A 20,290-nucleotide genomic window follows, 5' to 3' on the forward strand; every position below is an offset into this window, starting at 1 on the left:
CACTGAGGGTTGCGATCCGTTGCCGGTCACAAAAAAAGACAAAAAGGAAAAAAAAAATGTGTACAAGACAGAGAATTAAGCATTCTCTATCTTACTAGAGTACAATCTAATATGGCAGAAGTCATGCAAAATAATATCTTATCTAAATTAACAATAAAGCTATATATACAGATATCTGATTATACATATTTCGTATTAAAAAAAAAAAGTCTGGACAGATTCCTATCAAGCTGTTAATGGTTACTTTGGACAATGGAATGGATCCAACACAGCACTTTCACTTTTTATCCTGTATTATGCACAAAAACCCTGTGTATCTAAAAAATAATGTATTTGTAGTAAATCATGAAAAAGAAATTCAACTTTTGGGAGGCAAAAACCACCATGAAGTTGAAAAGCAATGAAATATTGGGGGAAAATATTTTCAATGAAAATAAAAAATAATAATTTCCTTAATATGCAAAGTGCTTTTATAAATTGATTTTAAAAAGACATACTTGAGGGCTGGTCCGTAACTTCAGTTGGTTAGAACACAGTATTACAACACCAGTGTCAACAGTTCACATACCCATATTGGCTAGCTGCCAAAAAAAGAAAAAAGGGGGGAGCTAGCTGCTAAAAAAAGAAAAAAAGGGGGAGGGGGGAAGAGAGATACTTGGGGGGAAAAAGGGGGTTAAAGGATTCAAACAGGAATTCCACAGGGAAAAGAATACATTTACAAAATAGCCAATAAACATAAAAAAAGATGCTAAATTTCACTTAGAATTAAAAAATAAAGAACTGCAATATGGTAAGGGTGTAAGAAAACAGTCATTCTCATAAACTTAATGGTATATAAATTTCTTGGGAAGAAAATATGGCATTATATATTGAAACTTAAAATGCATATACCATTTTTTTTCCTTTCCTACTTTTTTTCCCTAACCCCGTCTCTTCCCTCCCCCTTTCTCTCCTCTGGTGGCCTAAGTTCTGTTCCCTCCTTTTGAAAGTTCAAGGAATGCATACACCCTTTTAACCCTGTACTGTGGATTGAACTGTGTCCCCCAAAGTCCAAGTATCAGAAACTTAACCCCCACTGTGACAATGTTAAGAAGGTGGGAAATCCTTTTATGGTAATTGAAAGGTGGGGCCCTGAAGAAGTTATTAGACTGTGAGGACAATGTCCTAGTAAATGGATTAATAAGTTGATGGTTCAACGGCGATCGTGGAGAGCATGTGAGAAGCTCTCTCTCTCTGCTCCTGCCATATTCACCAGGTGATACCCTGCATCACTGCAGACTTACCACCAAGAATAAGCCTCTCACCAGATGTGTTCTCTGAACTTTGGACTTCCCAGCCTCCAAGACTGTAAGCAATAAATTTCATTTTCTTATAAATTATCCAGTTCTAGGTATTTTGTTATAAGCAACAGAAACGGACTAACACACCCTGGAATTCTACTTCTTGGAAATTTACCTGGGAAATACTAGCATGCATACAGATAGAAACAGGTTAGGAGATTTTGTTACAGCATTGACTATAATAGCTAAAAACTAGAAATAACTTAAATGTCAATCAATGGAGGACAAGTAAATGATAGCACAATTATACAATAGGACATTACTATTCAGGAATTAAAAAGAATTAGATGGCTCTATATGTAGTGATATGAAAAGACAGCTAAGATACAAGATTAACTGAAAAAAGTAGCTGCAGAATAACAAATGTAATGTGATCTCATTTCTGGGCCTCTTCAGGCCAAGATGAAGTACTAGTGACTCAAAATAACTAAAAATCCAAGCAAGCAATATATAACAATGGTTTTCAAACACTGGACAATAGGCAGCACAAGAAAACAATCCTTAAGAGAGAGCAAACAAAAAACAGTGTACAATTGCCCTAGCTTACTGCCTAGATTTTCCAGGCGGTGACCAAGTAAGGGAGAAGCTAGGCAGAGTATAGCAGTCTCCCTTGAATTGAGGACAACAGAGCTGAGTCTGGTAAGACTCCAGCCAAGGCAGCTAGAGTTCCTAGGACAGAGTACCAGAGAGGAGAAAGCAGCACAGAGATGGGTCTCAAAGATCTGCAGAGGATCCTCCTTGAATATTCACCTGAGTACTGATCAGCCCCTAGGTGCAAGGAAATTAGGTGTTCACCTGAGTACAGATCAGCTCTTGTGTGAAGAAACTAAGTGAGACTCAAAAAATAACCACTCAATAGGATCAGTACTCACACAGGAGTTCACATTGTGCCAGGAACAGTCTGGATGCCCATGATGCCCATGATGCAGACTGGAAGAATCCTCTAATTCATGGGAAGTCAGGCTGAGTCCAGAAGGGTATTGCTTCAGTATTAGGAAAAATAAGCCCTACACTAAAGGCTGCTCTGATACCTCTTAACAAATCAGTCTTTTGAGGATATAACTCTTTCCAAGTAACTTTAATGCACCCCGGAACAAAGCTCAATGATATTTATAAAAATACAAAAATATCCAGCCTCCATCCAATAAAACTTAACCAGGCATGCAAAGAAGTAGAAAAGTTACCAGACATGCAAAAAAGATCAATCAATCAATAGATCAATCACAATCAATTAAAACAAATCCAGAAATGAAACAGATGATAAAATTAGTAGACAAGTACATTAAAACAATTATTGTAACTGTATTTCACATGTTCAACAAGCTAGAATATAGACTGAAAAGTTAGAGACAAGAAAAATAAGTCCAGCTTCTAGAGATGAAAACTACATCTCAATATGGGATTAACAGTATATTAGATACTGCAAAAGAAAAGATTAGTGAACTTGAAGACATAGCAACAGAAACTATCCAATATGAAACAGAAAAAAATACTGAAGAATAAAATGGACAGAGCATCAGTAAGCTGTGGGACAACTTCAAACAGCCTAATATACACATGCTCCTTGACTTACCATGAGATTACATCCTGATAAATTCATAAATTGAAAATACTATTAAGTCAAAAATACATTTAATACACCTAACCTACTAAACATCATAGCTTAGCCTAGCCTATCTTAAACATGCTCAGGATATTAACATGAGCCTACAGTTGGGCAAAACCATCTAACACATAGCCAATTTTATAATAAAGTGTTGAATAGTTCATGTAATTTATTAAATACTGTACTGAAAGTGAAAACCAGAATAGTTCACTGTCACTGCCCTGCATCATAGTAGAGTACTGAACTGCAATAGCCTGGGAAAAGATCAAAATCCAAAATTTGAATATAGTTTCTACTGGATGCATATTGCTTTCCCACTATCATAAAGCTGAAAAATCAAAAGTCAGGGACCATTTGTAGTCTTAATTTAAAAGAGAGGAGACAAGGGGGGAAACATAAAACACATTTGAAGAAATAAAGGTCAAGATTCTTCCAAACTTGAAGAAAACTATAAATCCACAAATACAAGAAATCCAATGAGCCCAACCACAAGAAACAAACAAAAAAAAATCACACTAAGCTACACCATAATTAAGGTGCTTGAAATCAGTGACAATGAAAAATTTTTAAAGCAACTAGAGGAAAAAATGCATATAATATAAATAATGACATAGATAAGAATGATAGCAGCTTTCTCAGAAACAATGCAAGCTAGAAGACAGTGGAGCAACATCTTTAAATTACTGAAAATAAAAAACCTCTCACCCTAAAAGTCTATACCTGATGAAAATATCTTTAAAAAATGATGACAGAGGGCTGGCCAGGTGGCTCGACTGGTAGAATGTGGTGTTGGTAACACGAAGGTTAAGGGTGTGGATCAGCATACTGACCACCCATCAAAAAAAAAAAAAAGATGACAGAATTTTGCCAAGGTCTATTATCTCTGGAAAATGCCTAAAAATACTTTTAAAGTCATTCAACATCAAAAGAAAACCTAGTTTAAATTTCAGTATGACTTATTTAGGAGAAAAAATGGTAAAGAAATAAAACAAAAAAAATCAATACCAAAGAATACTAAATATTATGAAAAGATTTTGGTTCTAAAATATTATAATAAATAAACTGAAAAAGTTCTGAGAAATAAGCCAGATTCAACCAAATCACAAAATCTAAGGTGAAATTTCTCCTAAAAAATTAAAAATTTTGACTCATTGGTTTTTGAGGTAAAAAAATTAGTAGAAATTACATACACGATTATATATAAATATAATAAAATGAATGCATCCACAGTGTATAATTTCTTATTGAGGATGTAAAATACAAAATACAGTTTTATATTATAAAAGTATACTTTACAAATACTTCATCCTTGATATTTTTAAGATTAACGATTTGTTAGCACTTATCTACGTATCTACGTAAATGTAATTATTTTATCAAGTAGTTGGTGTGACGAGATAAGAGTAATATATTAGGAGCCCTATCAACTAAAAGACCATCAAAAAGGAAGGTTAAAATACTTTTGAAATAATACGGAAAATAACTCATCTCACAAAATGATAAACAATTCATCTCACAAAACTGCAAGTAATTTCGGTGATGGGCCATAATAATCAACCACATTGTATATTGACAAAATAAAAATTTAAAGGAAAAAAAAAAAAACTGCAAGTAAGCTTTATTTCTAAATAACAAATTAAGATAATACATCACTCAATATAGATTAAAAATTATGGTAAATAGAGAAATATTAGGCTCCCAAAGGTCCAATCCACCTTCTCATTACCTATCTTACAAGTATGGTTCATAACGGTTCCTACTGGATATAATCCAGGGATATATATTACACAAGAACCTGGAATTCATCGTAATATCATATGAGCTAATTATTAGTCTCTACATAGAGTCTTTTTCATTTAGGGATGTATTTTAAGTAGGTTTTCAAAGTTACTGTTTGGTCTTAACATCATTTCTTCATTTAAAAACTTTTGAAGCCATTTTTAAACTTACATTTTTAATAAAACACATCTGACAAGCGCAAAGGTAACTGATAGTGCTTATAAAAAATCACAATGTTTGTTTTTAAAGATACCTTACCTTCTGGTGTTGGTTTGTCTTGAGGAAGATCTGGCATATTTTCATCCAAAAGGTCTGCTAAGGACTGAGAATTTGCCAGCAGCTTCTGATAAGACATGGCAAATTCCTCATACTGTTTATGTCTATCTTCACTTAGCTCCCCTTTAGAATGTAGAATACGCCTATAAACAAATGACGAAATAATCTGATAATCTTATCAAAACAGATGTGCTCATGCATTGTTACATGAGAAATGATCCATAAAATGTGATTTTATCACACAAATTTGGCACAGCTTCCTTATCAATTTATTTTTATTACCTAACATTTTCAAGATATATCTCAAAATTAAAACATATAAGCAGATTCACCTAAGAAATTAAATTTTAACACTGTTCCTCAAAGAATATAAAGTATGCCTGCAGAAATATCAAAATATTTAATACAACTACACAAGTCAGTTTTCAAAAATGACAGGTTTTGAACATGTTCAAAAACAAAAAATAGAATCAGTTATCCTCAAACTTCCACAGTGACTTAAGATTATCTTTTTTATAAAGCCCACACGTTCCATATAGCCAATTCTCAATTTACCATGCAAGTACTAATTATTTATTCATTTAACAAATATTAACTGAGCAACCCACTTACTCAAGGCCAGGCCATGAACAACTATTCTTCCACTTTGCAACTGTATACCAATAAATCACCCATAAATACAGATTCAAAACTACTGGAAAATACCAAAATGTATAGTCAAATAAAAGTCCTACTTATATTAGTACAAATAGTTGGTACTTGTATATCTGGATCCAATTTTTTCTGTATTAAATATTTATGTGGTGGTATAACATGTGAAATTTATAAACCAAAATGCAAATACAGTTAACTAAAAGGTCAATTTGGTTTCAAAAAGTCAATTATAAATTGCAAATTAAATAATTTTCAAAAGTAATTAGAAGTTTTGTTATTCCTTGTCATTTGAGTTTTCTTATGAACAGTGAAGTAAATGTTTTTTGTGTGATATTATCTTCTTAAAAGTTACAGAAAATAAAGTAGACAACTCATGCCTATACTTACTGTTCCCATCTTATTTGGAACAATTTCCCTACTCCCACTCATATAAACTTTTGATTAAATGCTGTAACAACCCAAATAATATTTCCTATTTTAGGAATATCAGTTCCCACTGCAAGCACATCAATGCATAGGTTCACTAAATCCAATCCTTTTTTTTTTTTTTCCCAAATCTTGTCTATTAGGGTCTAAAATGAGAAATTTTCACTCATTTTCTTATGATTTAAATACACATTAGACAACATCATTCAACCAACAAATTAGTAAAATGTCAAAACAGTTTAACCGTAATAATCCTGGCTAAAAAAAAGTGTTTCTCTAAAAACATTGTCATTAGAGAGCAGTATTTTACCTCTTCCAACATTTATTTCAGACTGATATTACAAGCAAGTTTCTTTCAGTAAGTTTTATGAATAAATTTTAAAAATTAAAACAAAAATCCAAAGTATTGTAAAATATTCACACACACACACCAAAAAAACCAACATTACTTTGAATGAGCTTGTTAGAACTTTTCATCAGAAATTCTTTCTTTTTTTTTTTTTGTCCTTTTTGAGACCGGCCGCAGCGTGCTCAGCCAGTGAGCACTGTGAGTGCACCAGCCATCCCTATATAGGATCCGAACCCGCGGCGGGAGGCTCCTGCGCTCCCAGTGCCGCACTCTCCCGAGTGCGCCACGGGCTCGGCCCATTAATCAGAAATTCTAATACAAGTCATTTTGGAAGTTTAAAAAAGGCACTAAAATAAATTATTCAAATAAATAATGTTCAAAAGTAGGCTATTTAAAATGTCTACAAAGTATTATTAGGGAAAATGTTAACACAACAAGTGATGAGTTCATTCTAAAGCAAATTATGTTAAAAGGGATAATAATGGTTCTAAGAGATTTAAAAACTTCTAATGACAATTAAAATGTAACATTATTTCAGTACCTGAAAAGAAATTGGAAAATATCTCAGAAAAACATAACCTGGAATTTTATTTCTCTTACAAGTTCTGACATTCTGATCATCTGAAGAAGAAACATCCAGTACATTAGGATACAACAATAGTCACTAAGGATTTCCTGTATATAAGCAGTAGGAAGGTGATGACTATTTTATCAGAACAGAAAATTAACTGTCCTTTCCTAGTATCAACCTCACTTTCAAATATTTCCCTGGGACTTTGCTTTGAGTCAACTAAAAGTGATTTAATTCTACGATGGTTCCCTGTGCCTGCATTCCAGTTCCTCTCCAGTCCTACTGGAACCAAACTAAAACTTTAAAGCTTCAAAGATATTCCTCGCCCTCCCTGTAATCTCAAGTACGTAATCAAATTCTTTAGCAGCACTAATTTACGTAACTACTTAATGAAAATGTGCTTAGGTTACTATTCAGTTAGAACAATCCTTACAGGGCCGGGCCAGTGGCTCACCCTCCCTTGGGAGAGGGCGTTGCTGATAACACCAAGGCCCTGGGGTCAGATCTCTATATAGGGATGGCCGGTTATCTCACTTGGGAGAGCGTGGTGCTGACAACACCAAGTCAAGGGTTAAGATCCCCTCACCGGTCATCTTTAAAAAATAAATAAATAAATAAGTCAATCCTTAGAAAAAAAGTTTATATTTTGGTTGGCTTGTTGTCTAACCATATCTTACACCAAGTACTGGTAAGCAGTACAGGATACCGATGAAACAGAAGTACTCATATAGTCAATATATGCTTTCCTTGACCATTTACTTAATATACATTTACTGAACATCTGATTAAATCCACAGCATGTAGTAAGACTATCTAGAGACTTAAAGCAGAGAAAAAACTCATCATAGGTACCTGAACATTCAAAAGCCGTAGAATCATTTAGAAATTCTAATGAAATTGAAATGAAACAATTTTTAATGTTTGTACTATACATGTCAGGTTGGGTATAACTTTACAAACCCATAGGAAAAGACTGTCGGTTTGATTAGACTTTTTTAGAAAGTGTGACAGAATCAAACATCACATTGTACATATGACATTATATCAGTGTTATTAAAAAAAAAAAATCTCCCACCATGGGACTATGAGGGTACTTCAAAAAGTTTGTGGGAAGATTTGTATTATGTTTTAATTATATTTTTCCATGAACTTTTTTTTTTTTCCTTTTTTTCTTTTTATACTGACCGGTAACGGGATCGCAACCCTCGGTGTCACGCCCATACCGGGGACCTGCAACGGGATCGCAACCCTCAGTGTTGCGCCCGCGCCACGCTCAGCCAGTGAGCAGGAACCAGTCACCACATGGGATCCGAACCCTCGGCAGGAGCGCCGCTGCGCTCCCAAGCGGTGCACTCTCCAGTGCGCCACCGGGCCAGCCCTTTTCCATGAACTTTTTGAAGTACACTTGTATATCACTGAAAATATAAATAAAACCAAGCTGAAGATATGATTCCTCACACACCATTTTAATTACCATCTTTTAGAAATACATCTATTACATAAAGTTGAACTGAAACCATTCTTTTGAGAAGGTCATAAATCAGAGATCAGCAAACATTTTCTATAAAAGGGCCAGAGAGTAAATATTTTAGACACTGTAGACCATGGTCTGTGTCAAAACTACTCAACCCTGCTAATATGGACAAAAGCAGCCATAGATAATAAATAAACAGATGAATGTGATTATGTTACAATAAAACTTTATTTATAGACACTGAAATTTGAACTTCATATAATTATCATGTTTTGCAAAATATTATCCTACTTTTGATTTTTTCTTTTTTTTAACCATTTAAAAAGGTAAATTCTTAGCTCTCAGGCTGCACAAAAACTAGTCATGGGCCTAATCTGACTCTCAGGCCATAGTTTGCCAATCCCTGTCATAACTGAAGTTAACCAAATCAGTTTCACTGTTACATATTTTATAAACTAGTTCATTCTCTCTCATAATATCACTGTTCAATACAGAAGTACTGGTACTCTTTTACTGATGTGAAAAGTAAGCAATGAAAACAAGTCTTACTCATTATAATAAAATACAAAAAAAATGGACCTTCTCTCAACATAAATGAGTCATCACTGCCCGGAAACATCCCTAAGGTAGATTAATCCTCAGTTTGTGAAGTGTTTTTGAATTACTAATTTAATATTATAAAACTAACAGGAAACATCAAATAGTCCATTCTTGAATCAAGCATATATCTCATAAGTAAGAAAATTCCAGGCTGGCCAGTAAGCACAGTTGGTTTAGAATGTGGTGCTGACAACACTAGGATTCCTGTACCAACCAGCCACCAAAAAAGAGAAAAGAAGAAAAATAAGAAAATTCATTAATGCCTTGAAAAAAAAATTTTTTTTTAATAAAGATGACTGGTAAGGGGATCTTAACCCTTGACTTGGTGGTGTCAGCACCACGCTCTCCCAAGTGAGCTAATTAGCCATCCCTATATAGGGATCCGAACCCGTGGCCTTGTTATCAGCACCACACTCTCCCAAGTGAGCTATGGGCCAGCCCGAAAAATTCTAGTACTAAAATATGTTTTTGTTTTTCTTCTTTTCCATTTTTGTTATTGACTTTTTTGCTATTTCTTTTATTTTGTATATCATTTACTTTGTTGCTCTGATAAACTACTATGTCAAAGTTATTTAAACAGAATTAGAGAATATTTAGGAGGCCACAGCAATTTTAGAGCTCTTGTAACATTGTTAGCACCTCCTTAAATCTAACCTACAGTGAAGAAAGATGTTAGTAGTGCTTAAATACTACCAATTGATCAAATAACCTACCTTTGTAAGGCAAGGTACAACTCACCTGGAAGGAAAGTCAAAGTAAAAACAAAACTATTTAATTTTAGGCTAGCGTGTTTCTAAGTTTCAACATAGGTCAATTGATGCCTCATGAATTTGCATTAATAAAAGAAAACTCTCTGCTTTTATTAACAATGGGAGAGAAAAACATCTGCATTCTACTTACATTTGTTTACTAAACTTTAAACCAAAGCACTTACTGCTGATGGATTGAGCATGCAATCATGAAGATACTAACTCACAGCTGTTGCAGAGAAACTTGCCACCACTTCCATCAATTAGGGAGAAAAAATGAGATTAAGATACTTCAGAATTATTCAAACAAGAATTCTGACTATCTGAATTCATGATTTCACTATACTGAAAGAAAAAAATTCTGTTACATAGTTAACATTAAGTTATGTCCAGTAACAAAATGGTGCAGCCTTTATGGAAAATGGTATGGACGTTCCTCAAACAATTACAGATAGCTATTCCACTACTGGGTATATCCCCGGAGTAATGAAAATCATCATGTCGAAGAGATACCTGTACTCCCATGTTTACTGCAGTGCTATTTACAATAGCCAAGAGTTGGAACCAGCCTAAAGGCCCATCATCAGATGAGTGGATAAGGAAAATGTGGCATATCTACACAATGGAATACTACTCAGCTATATTAGTAAAAAAAAAAATAAAATAAAATACTACCAGTCACAGCAACATGGATAGACTTAGAGAAAATGATATTAAGTGAAATAAGCCAGGCACACAAAGAGAAATACCACATGTTCTCAATTATTTGTGGGAGCTAATTAAAAATAAATAAGTAAATATACAAATATATGCGGAGGGAGAAGACACAACAATCACAACAATTCCTTGATCTTTTTTTTTTTTTTTAAAAGATGACTGGTAAGGGGATCTTAACCCTTGACTTGGTGTTGTCAGCACCATGCTCAGCCAGTGGGCAAAACGGCCATCCCTATATGGGATCCGAACCCGTGGCCTTGGTGTTATCAGCATCGTACTCTCCTGAGTGAGGCACAGGCCGGCCCCCATAGATAATATTTTTAAATGTGGAAATATTAACTCCCCAGACCACTTCTAGGCCCGGCCCGTGAATGTTAAGATCAATTGCTAAGATCAATTTACATTGGGTAAGTAACATTCTCTAATAACCATATACTAATAGTTCTGTATCAAAATGGATAAGTTTCTAAGGAAAGACCACAAAGGCTGTGCTCTTAACACTACATCCAGGTCAAAGCTTTTATCAATGACTTGAATAATAAAAGAACAAAAGATCTGCTTATCAAAGCTGAATGACCAACAGATAAGTACCATTAATAATACACATATAATCAATGTTTAAAATTATCATTAGGCTAAAATAATATGCCAAAGCATCTAAACAAAGTTTAATAGAAATAAGCAAGTACATATTTAGGCTTAGAAAATCATTTTACTAGTTCAAGAGGAGGAAGAACTGGCTTGGCAGCAGTTCATTTGAGAAATCAGGCTTTAGTGTAAATAAGCCTAACAAAAAGTCAAAAGAAAGACATGGCAGCTATAAAAGCTAAAGCAATTTTAAATCACAGATAGAAAAGAACATATCCAAAACAAATGTCCTAAGGATAGCGAAGTATCTGGAAATCAAGGAGCAAATGGAAAGAACCAGAGGTATTCAGCCTGGAGAAGAGGAAAGGATACTGTCATAGGAATTAAAGAGGATACGTGTCCTGTGCCAATGCTTCTTAAAGTATCAATAGTAAAGGACCAATTTTTTTCCCCAATCATTGCAGACACTTTTATAAAATACAGTAAGAATATCATGACAATGGAAAATTGCTATAAAAATGTCTAAATGTTTACTCTGTTTCTGTATTGAATTCATTGTGAACAGGAACACAGGCCACAGACCCCCACTTTGAGTAGCTTTATTACATCCATACCAGAAATAAGAACTACATCAAAGAGAACAACTTTATGGGGAGTTAAATTTCAGCTTCATATAACAAAGAATTCCTAGCAAATAGATTGTGTCCAACATTGGAATGCCTCAGAGTACTAAACTCCCTCGGGAGTTATTCAGAGGAAGAATAATCTTATCTGTTAGATAATCTGTAAAATGGACTCATGCATTGTAAAGGTGATCATTGTAGAATCTGTACTCTCTAAGAGCCTGTGAGGCCAATCTAAAGCAAATTCACACATACTAAAACTCTTAAAGTAGCTCATAAAAACTAATAAATAATTAGCATACTTACAAAATAAGTTGTGATGTATTAGGCAGAATGTATGGGAAAAGGACTATGAAAATGATAAAGCACTATCTAAATAATGATTAAAAAGAATTAAATATGTGAGAAGACTCTCATATCCCTTTTTAACCCATTATTGACGATGTAAGTGCATTCTGAGGTTGTGTCTTCAAGTTTGAATCAGTCCTCTTATTCAAAAGTACAAAACATGTCAACCCTTTTTCCTTTTAAGAATCATTAGTAACACCACTGCCATCTTAAATCCTCACTTCTGAGTGACTTTTAGCAACCAAGGTTTAACTACATAGTCTCCACCCCGAACCTGTCCTAACTGTACTACTTGCATACACTATTACTGTCTTCTCTTCTGGTTAAGACAACCATCTCCCAGTGCTAACTACTTAAACTAGTTCTCTCCCATTGCAGACTTATGAGAATAGAATAGAGTGCTCCCCACACTAATTTCTTTTGGGGGGCAGCTGGTCAGCTAATTTCAGATTAATAGCAATTTCAGATTCTCAACCACACAATTTAAATAGGTGTAAGTACTCAGCCAAATGCTACTGCTGTTACCTTCTTTTTGCAATCTCTCAGCCCTCCTCCAAATCCATCCTCCATAAAAGTTGACCTAATACCCACAAACTACATCAACTTCTGCTTGTTGATGCCAGCTAGGTAAAGATACTACACATTAGTCTACAATATTGTGGAACAATCAAAGTTGGCCCCTAAATCAGGTCTTTTCACCACTACCACAGGCACAGTACATTATTCCTTTACAATTTTAAATGGATGCCTCCAGGAAGAAGACTCTATAAATGCACTTTACAGTTGCATTAAAATTTTTTCACAGCTAATTTTGTGCACTATTTCCCAAAATTCTGATCTGAAATACCACTAATAATGAATGATTTATTTTCCTAAAAAAGAGCAAGTAGCAACAGTGACATTAATAACTTAAAATACAAAACAATGAAAGAAAACCTGCTGGAGAGAGGAAACATCAAAAACATACAGAAAAATAGTAGCAGGTAAGTTAAAGTGACAGAAAAAGAAAATTTACCCCTAAATATTAAGGAGTTTTTTAAATCACAGGAAGAAAACATACCCACAAAGCAAAAATCACCATCTGCTTGAGAGATTTCTTTTAAAATCAGAAACAACACCTATTGTAGACTCACATTTAAACATGAGTACTCAGATTGTTACACTTTGAAATTTTCCTGGAATGTTAAGAAATCACCTGTAAGGAGCCCTTTTCCATAAGTTCTTTCAGTGGCATGAAGACTTTAAACATTTTTAAGTATGAGCTCCAAAATAAATTCTCAATTCTGAGAAACATTTGAAAATCACCTGTTTTGTCTCTCAGTATTCTGGAGCTCCCTGTGGTCCCTTTTCAGGTGTTTGGTCAAAGACGTAAAGTACTCTTTTAAAAGATTCTGGAAAGGCTGTTGTTTCTCTGGACTAATTATCTCACTAGGAGGAAAACTCAAATTAAACTTCTCTGCTGCACTCTTTACTTTCCTCGGTACAAGTCCAGCAATATCATCTCCACAATGTCGACAGAAACTAATCACCACAGAAACATGAGTGTGGGATTCTCGATCAGCATTAATAATATTTTTTAGCTGTTCATAGATTAAGGAAAGACCTTCCTTATCAGTGAAAATCCCAACTATTGTCAATTCTGCGATGAAACGCAAATCAGTTCTTAACTTGGTAATGTTAGGCGTTTTCTCCTCTTTCCTTGCTTCAAAATGTTTTTTCCAGACCTGAAGAAGTGACGGGGCAAAGTCAGCGTACCGCTGGTGAAAAAGAGAGCACAGGTGCACAGCACAGTTTACATCAGAGATTTTTAGTTTCGCTTCCACAATAGAAGCTACAGCTTCTGCAATGTATTTGCTTAAATTTAGGCCATTAAAATCATGGGACAAGGAGTCTCTCTGTTGTTCCGTAATAGTTTTTAATTTCTTGACAAAAGCAGTATTTTTCTTCAAACTTGAGTCTAAGCGGCTAAAGAAATTTTCCTCTGGTCGGTTGTCTGGAGCATTTTGGTTTTTGCTACGAAGTTCCTTTCTTAATTGATGTCTTTCCCAAGCTTCCTGATGAAGCTGAAGGGATTCTTCCTTCTCTCTAATTAAAAAACAAACAAACAAATAAATAAAATACTCTATATATTTTGAAGCATCATTGACAAATCCTATAAAAGTAAAACCCAATGAAAAAACAATCATCTAAGTATCAGAATCCAAGAGAAACAAAAGATGCAAAAGACTTTAAAAGACATTAAGATAATGAGAACCCAATATACTGTAATACCAAATGTGGTAGAGCAGAGGATTTTGAATAATTAGATTAAAATTAAAAATCATTCTGCCAACTGGCAAGCTAAATGGATAAAATACATGATGTGCCATACGAAAAATATAAAATATTCCTGGGAAGGATATAAAACGTAAAACAAATAAAAGCACTGGGCAAATAGATAAAAAAAAAATTGTCCACAAAGAATACTTTAAAGAGTAAGCATTATAAAAGACTATATTAAAAATGTTTTGAAATGTTAGATATTTTGTTTCATACTCAGCATTAACCAAACCTTTAATAAAGTATATTGACAGGTTTGGAGTTTTAAAAATTCAAGTGAGATTTAGAAAATTTAGAAAGGAACTAGAAGAGAACTATCAGATAAAAACCCTTTAGTAAAAAGGCTTATAAACTCAGTTTATCCTGAAAAAAGTAGCTAAAACAGATATATCCATTTTTCCACTAAAAAGATGAAACAAGTTTAAATTGCAGATATAGTACAATAATTTGGGTGGCTGGAGGAGGGGGGAGGACAAACAATACAACTTTGAGGTTTTTGAGATACCAGAATATGTAACTCTTAAATATAAATCTCCAAAAAAATGTAGATTTTCATCTTTCCAAGATAATCATCTTTGGGTTACACTATAATTCTAGGATTTTCCATTACAACAGACTTTCCACTACAACAGAGAGTTTGCATCCATTACTGGGAACGTGGACATTTGAGTATGTCTTGGATCTCCTACCACACACAAACACAGGATTAACTCAATTGAAAACACTTTAAGATATAAAGTGAAGTTTTTACAGGTGAAATAATAAGATGCTTTATAATATCCCGGGAGAAAAAGTGGGTAACTCGACACTGGGTAGATGCGGGGGGAGGGGGGTGCAGGGATCTGGTTCATAATACCATTCCATTTTTGTATACGTATGAAATTTTCCCAATAAAAAGTTGGGTTTTTGGTTTCTTTGCTTTTTGTTTGTTTTTAAAGCTCTTTTGATGGGATGGGACAAGGAGCAAAAGTTAATATGAAATTGAATATATTAATTACAAATTTTTATTTTTAAAATTTTTTTTAAAAGATGACCAGTAAAGAGATCTCAACCCTTGACTGATGCTGTCAGAACCATGCTCTCCCAGGTGAGCAACCGGCCATCCCTATACAGGAATCCAAACCTGTGGCTTTGGTGTTATCAGCACAACACTCTCCCAAGTGAGCCACTGGCCGGCCCTTAATTAAAAAATTTTAAAAAGGAAAGTAAAATAAATAATCAAGAAACTCTCAAGAATCATGGTTCTGGATATTCCCAAACCAGCCACTATTATAGCCTTTCAGACCTAAGGCTCCAGTTCTTCATTAAAAATAGAAGTCCTAAAGAAGAGATTTGGTGAGAAAAGTAGCTGTTATAGAGATCTATGAAAAGTCATGTTTGGGGTTGGCCCGTTAGCTCAGTTGGTTAGAGTGCAGTGCTGTAACACCACGGTTAAGGGTTCAGATCCCCTTACCAGCCAGCCACCAGAAAAGAAAAGTCATGTTTACAAACAGCTTTTTAAATTACACATCTGAAGAGAAGAGGTCATTCAACAACAGTCATTTTTGCTACATCCTGGTGTTCTTCCTATGAGGATCACCTCATTTTTTACCAGTTTATTATACTACTTGCATAGACTTGGTTAAATCTATTCAAAAATAGATTTAAGTAAGAATGAGAGGCATGTGGAATCGTGCTTAAGGACAAAGGTTTTCAGGTCAGGCCAACCTAAGTTCAAATCCTAGCAGCTCCACTGTTTACTGTGACCTTAGGCAAAGTTACTTACCTCTTTAAAGCTTCACTTTATTGATCTGTAAAATGAGGTTCATAAAACTTACTTCATTAGGACTATTTAAGGATATATGCTAATATACTTTGTATAGTGCCAATCACATAATAAGAACTCAGCAAATAGCAGCCACAGAATTAAAACTTTTTCAACTTGAAAAGACGGAGTATTATCATACCATATTATCATACCAAAAAAAAGTTTTTAAAAAACAAAAACAATAGGGCCGAGCCCGTGGCGCACTTGGGAGAGTGCGGTGCTGGGAGCGCAGCGACACTCCCGCCGCGGGTTCGGATCCTATATAGGAATGGCCAGTGTGCTCACTGGCTGAGCATGGTGTGGGCGACACCACACCAAGGGTTGCTATCCCCTTACTGGTCACGAAAAAGAAAAAAAAAAAAAAATCTAGACTACTCCAGACCTCAAAAACTATTTACTAAAGATTGTTACTATTATTTAATTTAAATAGAGAAACTCCCAACTCTCAAGGAGCTGCACACAGGAAGTTTTTCCTCAAATAATCATTTTTTTTCCCCAAATATTCCAATTTTCCCATTCCTTTACATCAATAATTAAAATAATTTTTCTTACTTCAACTGAGCAGCTTCTTCTTCTTGCTGACGTTTTACCTGTTCTTCCTTTTTTCTCTCTTCTTCTTCATGTTTCTTTTTTTCTTCCTCCTCTTTTTTCTTTGATTCTTCCTCTGCCTTCACCTTTTCTTCTTCTTTTTTCTTGCGCTCCTTGTCTTCCTTTTTTTTCTTATCATCTTCCAGTCTCTTCTTCTTGTCTTCAGGGGCCTTGCTGACCTCCTTCTTGACAGTGAGCTTGAGATCATCTTTTAGCTTCTCCTTGCTGCTCACTGGCCGCCTTTCACTGCAGTCTTTTTCCTTGTTGTTTAGTAAAGAGTCTTTTTCTTCCATACTTGCTGGCTTTTTACGCTCAGCTGGCATTATGTGACCCAAGACAACCTGTAACAGTAAAAGAATGTCAGAACTGTTAATGCAGTGAACTTTTTTTTAATGATGTGACACTATTTTTTAAACAACATATTAATGCAACTTGGGGAATTAATACAACTTACTATTAATTGCTAGAGATTAAATAAATGCATACAAAATGAACACTATTTCTGTGATAAAATAATTCATTGGTCACATTCCACATCCTATCATTATTAGTTATTTCTATGTCTAAGTTTTTTTTTTTTTTTTTTTTTTTTTGCTTTTTATAAAGGAAAAATTCAAACACAAACAAAAGTAAAGAGCACAGTATGGGGAATCTTCATGTACCCATTACTTAGATGCAACCAGTATCAACTCCAAAACAATGTATCATTTAATCATAAATACTTCAGTATGTATCTGAGAGTTTTAACCTCAGCATTTCACAACCATTAAGAGATGCTAGTTTACTATTTCACACAATATTCAATGTAAGTTTTAAGCTGCAGATGGGGAGGAGAAACAAGCTCTTGCCACCTATAAGTCAGCAGACATAATACATAACAGAGGACTCACAAATTTCACCTCATTGCTCTAACCTTATTAACAAACTTTCAAATGCAAAAACTGTTAATTATCTCAAATTAAACTAGACCTTTAATCTCTTCATTAGTGTTAGTCAAAATTAACTTAAAAACATAATGATGAGTATAAAGTCTGTATATTCTGTGCTATATCTGCCAATAAGGTAGCCACAAGCCCAGGGTTTCTAAACTTTCAGCTCTACTGACATTTGGGCAAGATAATTCTTTGTTTTGTGAGATGGGGGATGTCCTGTGCAGCACGGAAAGTTTAGCAGCATCTCTGCCTTTTGCAAGTAGTACCTCCCCAGTTTTGACAACCAAATATGACTTCAGACATTGCTAAATGTGCCATGGGAACAAAATCTGAAACTCAGTTCTTCAATCACTATCCATATTTCATGTGCTCAATTCCACATGTGAATAAATGGCTACCATATAGGGCAGTGCAGATACAGAACATTTCTACCAACACAAAAAATTCTATTGGATAGCACTGGTCTGTAGTATAGGCTCTATATAGTTAACTAGAAATAAACTCTGGAACAAAAAACAGTTATTTCCCAGCAAAACTCTGGATTCTTCTTTTCCAAGCATATATTCCTCTACTCAAAACAAACTGGTTTTCTAATATAACTTCTTTTATTGACAGTGCTTCATGTTTTAACTCCTAAGATATCTGAAATTTGTATACAAGAAAATCAAAATTCTATTTCAGAAGTACAGAATTACTGAAACTTTGTCGTTTTTTATTGAAACCTAAAGATATGCAGAGTATTCTTAAATATTTTCAAATACAGGTTTTAAATTACAACACTAAAATCTAGGTTAGCAAACAAAAAATATGCAATAATATTTTATAAACACACAAAGAATTTACTTCAGCACTCTAACAAAATGTTATTATCACAGAAAGGCAACCTAGGCCTGTAGAAACACTTTAAGTAATTTTTGGAGGTACATGGCATAGTCTATACCTTTTCTCAGTCATCCCTTCCTTTCCCTTTTTCCCTTTTATTCTCTTATTCTCCTCCATTCCCACATTCTATGCATTTATTTGGACAATGACACCCAAAGGCCTTAGTTAACCCAATTGGTGGAACTTAGAACAAGAAAAGGCTGTTAATCCTGTTTAAACAATCACTGTTAAAATATGAAAAAGAACTATAACTACCTATTGATGTGCCAAGACGCACAATAGCATTTATATTACCTGGAAGTGCAGTTATCAATTCCTATACATTTTCAATTATATACCCACCTTTAATATGAAAATATCATGCCCTAAAAGCAAGCAAACTTTCAAAGAGAGTATACTAATAGGTACCACTCATAGGTAGCACACTAAACATTTTACATACATTACCTCATTCAATGCTAAAATCTTTATGAGGTATTATTTTCCCTATTGTATAAATGAGTAAACTGAGACTTGACCAAGTAACTTGACCAATGCCTCCACAGCTGGTGACAGAGCTGGAATCTGAACCCATACTCTCAACCAAAGTTAAAAACTCTGAGAGTAAGAAATTGGGAGGTTGGAAGACTTGATCATAAGTACTGACTATGACAAGTCATAGAATTATGAATCTGAAGAGTACAATGAAAGAGTCCCTGATAATACTAAGTTTTTACATAACGTTTTTAACTTTTGGCAAATTGGCTGAAATGTATGGGGACAAGATAATATTTAAGGTAATAACACAATCTTATTTAGGGATATTAGCCATACGTGCCCCAAAAATTATGTTCATATAGAATTCGTATTATCTGATGTGAAGCATCAACAAGTGATGTTCCAGGATTACAGGAAACTACAGTTCTCAGACAAAAAGAATGGCATCAGAATTTACAACTAATATCTCACTTCTGAAGATAAAATTAAATCTTAAGTTCTTCTACTAAGAATTTGCTTAGTATCTGACAAATTCATAAAGGATCAGCATATATTAGCTCAACAATGTCCCAAACTTTTGTGACTCTACAATATTCATTTATTCAATAAATTTTAAGTACCTACTCTATGAAATAAATTATAATATGCATTCACAAATTAGATCCTGCTCTAGAGAATGATAAAACAAACAGATCCTGAATAAAACCCTTAAGTCTTGATACTGGTATACTTTATCACAAGTATGCATACAAAGTACATTTGGAACTAAATTTCAGTCAACAAAAAATATGACAAAAATCTAAAGGTTAGGGCCGAGCCCGTGGCGCACTCGGGAGAGTGCGGCGCTGGGAGCGCAGCAGCGCTCCTGCTGCGGGTTCAGATCCTATATAGGGATGGCCGCTGCACTCACTGGCTGAGCGCGGTGCGGCCGGTCTCAAAAAAAAAAATATTCTAAAGGTTCATGGAGAGGCAGCAATGAAACTTGTGAAAATGACATGCATGGTTTGTTTTTTTTTTTTTTTAAAGATGACCGGTAAGGGGATCTTAACCCTTGACTTGGTGTTGTCAGCACCACGCTCAGCCAGTGAGCAAACTGGCCATCCCTATATAGGATCCGAACCCGTGGCCTTGGTGTTATGAGCACCGCACTCTGCCGAGTGAGCCACGGGCCGACCCAACATGCAC

The 20,290-nt window shown here is 34.6% G+C and overlaps 1 protein-coding gene across 1 annotated transcript in view; it reads right to left on the minus strand.

Moving 5' to 3' along the window:
• Positions 1-20,290, minus strand: part of LOC103590736 (regulator of nonsense transcripts 2) — a gene marked incomplete at its 3' end in the record, with an annotated part of 80,687 nt that overhangs the window by 56,369 nt on the left and 4,028 nt on the right. The window contains exons 2-4 of the mRNA XM_008573041.1: positions 16,779-17,155; positions 13,406-14,185; positions 4,984-5,144 (exon numbers count right to left, since the gene is read on the minus strand). Coding sequence (XP_008571263.1) covers positions 4,984-5,144; positions 13,406-14,185; positions 16,779-17,137 — 1,300 coding nt within the window. The remainder of the gene's footprint in view (positions 1-4,983; positions 5,145-13,405; positions 14,186-16,778; positions 17,156-20,290) is intronic.

The sequence above is a fragment of the Galeopterus variegatus genome, unplaced genomic scaffold (genome assembly GCF_000696425.1).
Source record: "Galeopterus variegatus unplaced genomic scaffold, G_variegatus-3.0.2 Scaffold867, whole genome shotgun sequence".
In the NCBI taxonomy this organism is placed as follows: Eukaryota; Metazoa; Chordata; class Mammalia; order Dermoptera; family Cynocephalidae; genus Galeopterus; species Galeopterus variegatus.